The sequence below is a fragment of the Rhamphochromis sp. 'chilingali' genome, assembly GCF_963969265.1.
Source record: "Rhamphochromis sp. 'chilingali' genome assembly, chromosome: 8".
In the NCBI taxonomy this organism is placed as follows: Eukaryota; Metazoa; Chordata; class Actinopteri; order Cichliformes; family Cichlidae; genus Rhamphochromis; species Rhamphochromis sp. 'chilingali'.
The window spans coordinates 14,642,896-14,647,456 of NC_137935.1; the positions used below are offsets into that span (position 1 = coordinate 14,642,896).

At 38.1% G+C, this 4,561-nt stretch overlaps 1 protein-coding gene across 1 annotated transcript; it reads left to right on the plus strand.

The window, feature by feature from the left end:
- Window positions 1–383: 383 nt before the first annotated feature.
- Window positions 384–3,644, plus strand: LOC308400662 (extracellular calcium-sensing receptor-like; the record flags this gene model as incomplete). The annotated part of the gene is made up of 7 exons (XM_080888498.1): window positions 384–644; window positions 743–1,032; window positions 1,147–1,442; window positions 1,885–2,090; window positions 2,234–2,455; window positions 2,536–2,659; window positions 2,740–3,644. 7 exons carry the CDS (start codon window positions 384–386, stop codon window positions 3,642–3,644), a joined length of 2,304 nt encoding a protein of 767 aa, XP_080744624.1.
- Window positions 3,645–4,561: the final 917 nt, after the last annotated feature.

Consider the following 4,561-nt stretch of genomic DNA (forward strand, 5'->3'; position numbering starts at 1 on the left):
TGCTGAAAAAAAAATAAACAAGAAAAGTATTCCAATAGTCAGTCATTTATATTCTTGGAAGTAATAGTTGTATTTTGAAAACAAAAATCATATTGTTAAACAACAATTAAAAAAAAAATTGAACAGGAAATGGCAAGCCTTTACATATTTATTTATACATTTTTGTGATCTTGTGAGCATGATAATCATTTTTGCTGAATTTAACTGGTCAGACAATGTGTTGAAGTACCCTTATACAATGAAGTCATTATCTGGCCATGGTCAAAACCCACAACTCCTACAATGTTTTCTTGTGACATTTAACCTAAGTCTGTAGTTTAATTTCTAACAGTGAGTTGACTTTCTGCAGCATTATCACCAGTGAACTGCAATCATTACGTGCAATGGTCTTTGCCATAGAAGAGATTAACAACAGCACAGAGCTGCTGCCCAGAATTAGGCTCGGGTATCAGATCTATGACTCATGTGCATCAGTGGCTGTGGCAGTGCATGTGGCATTTCAGTTTCTAAATGGCTTCGACCCTGTGTTTTTTATTGGTAACAATTGCTCACAATCTGGTATGGTGATGGCCGTTGTTGGGGACTCTGGGTCTACGACATCCATCAGTTTGTCACAAGTCATCAGGGCCTTTAACATTCCCCAAGTAAATGTTTCCAATTTTTGTATTTACATTAAGCATGTGCATGATATTTGATTTTGCGGTTCTTTTACATTTACACTGTTTTATTTCTTTTGGTTTAGGTTAGCCACTTTTCGACATGTGCATGCTTGTCTGACAAGCAGCAGTACCCAAGTTTTTTCAGAACAATTCCCAGTGACCAGATTCAAGCTGAAGCACTAGCCAAGCTAGTGAAACACTTTGGCTGGACTTGGATAGGTGCTGTTCGGTCAGATTCGGATTATGGAAATAAGGGCATGGCTTCTTTTCTCCAAGCAGCACAGAAAGAGGGGATCTGTGTGGAATACTCTGTATCTTTTTATCGGACAGACCCACAGAGCAGAATTCAGAGAGTGGCAGATGTTATCCGCAGGTTTCTTCATCACAGATATTTATTGTGCATTAACTTGTTTAATTATCTTTAAAATAAACATTTGATGATGTGAAGACAAAAACATCTTTCTAATGCACTATGTTGTTTGTCAAGGTCTACAGCTATGGTTGTTGTCGCATTTGCAGCTTTAGGAGACATGAGGATACTGCTGGAGGAGCTTTCACGTGAGCCTTCCCCACCCCGCCAGTGGATAGGCAGTGAGTCTTGGATAACATACTCAGAATTAACGAAATTCCATTTATGTGCTGGGGCCATTGGATTTGCGATTCCGAAGTCAGTAATTTCAGGTCTCAGAGACTTCTTGTTGAATCTGTCTCCCTCTGAAGTGGCTGCTTCCCAAATACTTGCTGAGTTTTGGGAAGGTTCATTCAACTGCACACTTAAAAACAGTAAGGAATGTTTCTAGGTTTAAATGATCCTGTCAAACTTCTGGTGTTACAAGGTGCACTGTTGATCCATGAGCTTGAAGTATTAATGGTAGCAATGAAATATGAGACAGGTGGCTCTCTACAAATATTGATACTTATGATACCTTGTCTAAGGAACATGGAAAGAAAAGAATCTGCACTTCCAGATGCATTTCTTTCCAAGCTCCTTAGACAACGATGACCTGGATGTCTGAGAACCGTCACAGATTTATGATGACTTCTAATTCAGTTGAAGTTTACGTGACTTAGTTTTTGTATTACAGACTTTACATATCTATATATTTTTAATCTTTTGAGATTATGAATCACAGTGGTAATGTAATTTGTAAGTACATAAATGAGATCTGAGACTAGTTTGAATTTCAGAGTTTAAAATGTCAGTTGTGTCTTTGTTTATTTTTAGATACTGCTGCAGACAAGAAGGTATGTGATGGAAAAGAAGACATAAACAGTCTCCATAATCAGTACACTGACACATCTCAGCTCAGAATTACTAACATGGTGTACAAAGCTGTGTATGCAATAGCACATGCCATTCATAATGCAATGTGTCGAGGAGCAAATGTCACAGCTCAGTGTGACACATTAAACAAGTTGCAGTCCAAACAGGTCAGAAGAAATAAATATCTTAATGGCAGTTTCCCTCATCACCTCTAATATAACTTGGATCAAATAAAGTATTACTATTAATAATTGCAATATTGTATGTATTTTCTTTCTCTCCCACGCTCTCTCTTTATTCATTTTTACAGATTTTAATTGAACTGAAAAAAGTTAATTTTACCCAAAATGGATATGATGTGTCATTTAATGCTAATGGGGATCCTGTGGCTATTTATGAGCTCGTCAACTGGCAGAAAAGTGAAAGTGGAATCATTGATATGATAACTGTGGGGCTGTATGATGCATCACTACCAGTGGGCCACGAATTTTGGATTAACAGAAACATTACCTGGATGGAGGATAGCAGAAAAGTAATGACTCAAAGGATGAGAATCTAACTCTACTGAACAAGATAATTTATATTTATTATGCCACCTTTGTGTGTTGACAGGTGCCAGTGTCAGTGTGCACTGACAGTTGTCCTCCAGGAACTCGTAAAGTACTGCAGAAAGGAAAACCCATCTGCTGCTATGACTGTATAGCGTGTCCTGAGGGAGAGATCAGTAATACAACAGGTAAAATCAAATTTTTGTCCAAGCATTTAAAATGGTTTTACGCTTCCCAGAAGTCTCTCTTTTTTTTTTTCTTTATTCAGATTCTGCTGATTGTCTACGCTGTCACACGGAATTCTGGCCTAATGCAAAGAGAGACACTTGTATCCCTAAGCCTGTAGAGTATCTTTCCTTTCAAGGCATCCTAGGAATTATCCTGGCTACATTCTCAGTTGTGGGTGCTTTTCTGGCTATTATCACGGCGGCTGTATTCTTTCATCACAGGACATCTCCAATAGTTAGGGCCAACAACTCTGAGCTGAGCTTTCTGCTGCTCATCTCTCTCACTCTGTGTTTCTTATGTTCATTAACTTTCATTGGAGCACCATCAGAGTGGTCCTGCATGCTGCGTCACACTGCATTTGGGATCACCTTTGTGCTCTGTATCTCCTGTGTACTTGGGAAAACCATAGTGGTTTTAATGGCTTTTAAAGCGACACTTCCAGGTAGCAATGTCATGAAATGGTTTGGTCCTCCACAACAAAGAATGACTGTTGTGTCTTTCACCTTTATTCAAGTTTTAATATGTACTATTTGGTTGGTAGTGAGCCCTCCTTTTCCAATAAAAAATCTAACCACATACAAGGAGAAAATCATATTGGAATGTTCATTAGGCTCTGCTGTTGGCTTCTGGGCTGTTCTCGGTTACATAGGCCTACTTGCTGCCTTTTGTTTTGTTTTAGCTGTCTTAGCCCGCAAATTACCTGATAATTTCAATGAAGCCAAGCTTATCACTTTCAGCATGCTGATATTCTGTGCAGTGTGGATCACCTTTATCCCAGCATATGTCAGCTCTCCTGGGAAATTTACAGTGGTTGTGGAGATTTTTGCCATTCTGGCCTCCAGCTTTGGGCTAATAATGTGTATATTTGCTCCAAAGTGTTTTATCATATTGTTTAAGCCTGAGAAGAACACCAAGAAATATTTAATGAACAAAAATCAATCATAGTCTATTAACAATCGGAAAATGGTGAATATTCTAATCGCAAACTTAAATTGTGCCCCTTCAAAGTATTTTTGTTGTTGTTGCTAAGTTCAAATTCATATGTCATTATTTATTTTTTTGTACATGTAATTATTTAGTGTATGGATATTTCATTGAGAGTCAATCACATAAATAAATGTAAAGTCATATTTAACACTCAGTGTGTGGTTCTGAGTTATTTCTCAGTGGCCTGATACAATTTCTTCTAGCAGTTTGATTTCTTTTACCATTTCATTTTGTATCAAACACTAAATCATACTCAGTCATAGTATAATCAAACTGCTCAAAGAAATAAACACTTTTGTTGGGAGTTTCTTAAATTTACAGAAACAAAGGACTATTTTGGTTGGGTACTGTAATTGTTTCGCCTTTATAAAGTAAACTGTAAAATTAATATGCTTACCCAGATTAGTGGTGACCCATCATCAAACCAGTCATGGTGAACAGTGTTACAGGCATACAACATTCTCCATGGTTTCTTCCAACCCTTTGACATTTATTACATGTACTCATATAATAATCATTGCATGCCCTCATGTTTGAAATGTACAGGGAGCCAATGGTAGAACAGCCAATTCTAGCAGTCTATGGCAAATGCCAAGTGGGCTCCATGATGCTGAGCCATCAGTACTGGGCCCAGTACATTATATCAGGCCCTTAGGCCACCATTATTAAGTCTGCTTCTGAATATTTGGTCAGAAACATTCATAGCAGTGGTCTGCTGGAGGTAATTTTGTAGGGTGATGCCAATGCTCATCCGGTTCTTTCCTGCACACAAAAACAAATAACGGTCTTGATGATGGGTTAGGGACCAAATTCTCCTCCTGTGTGCAATAAGCTCTCTTAGAATAACTGTTTGTCTCCTGGAATCACCTGTTCTT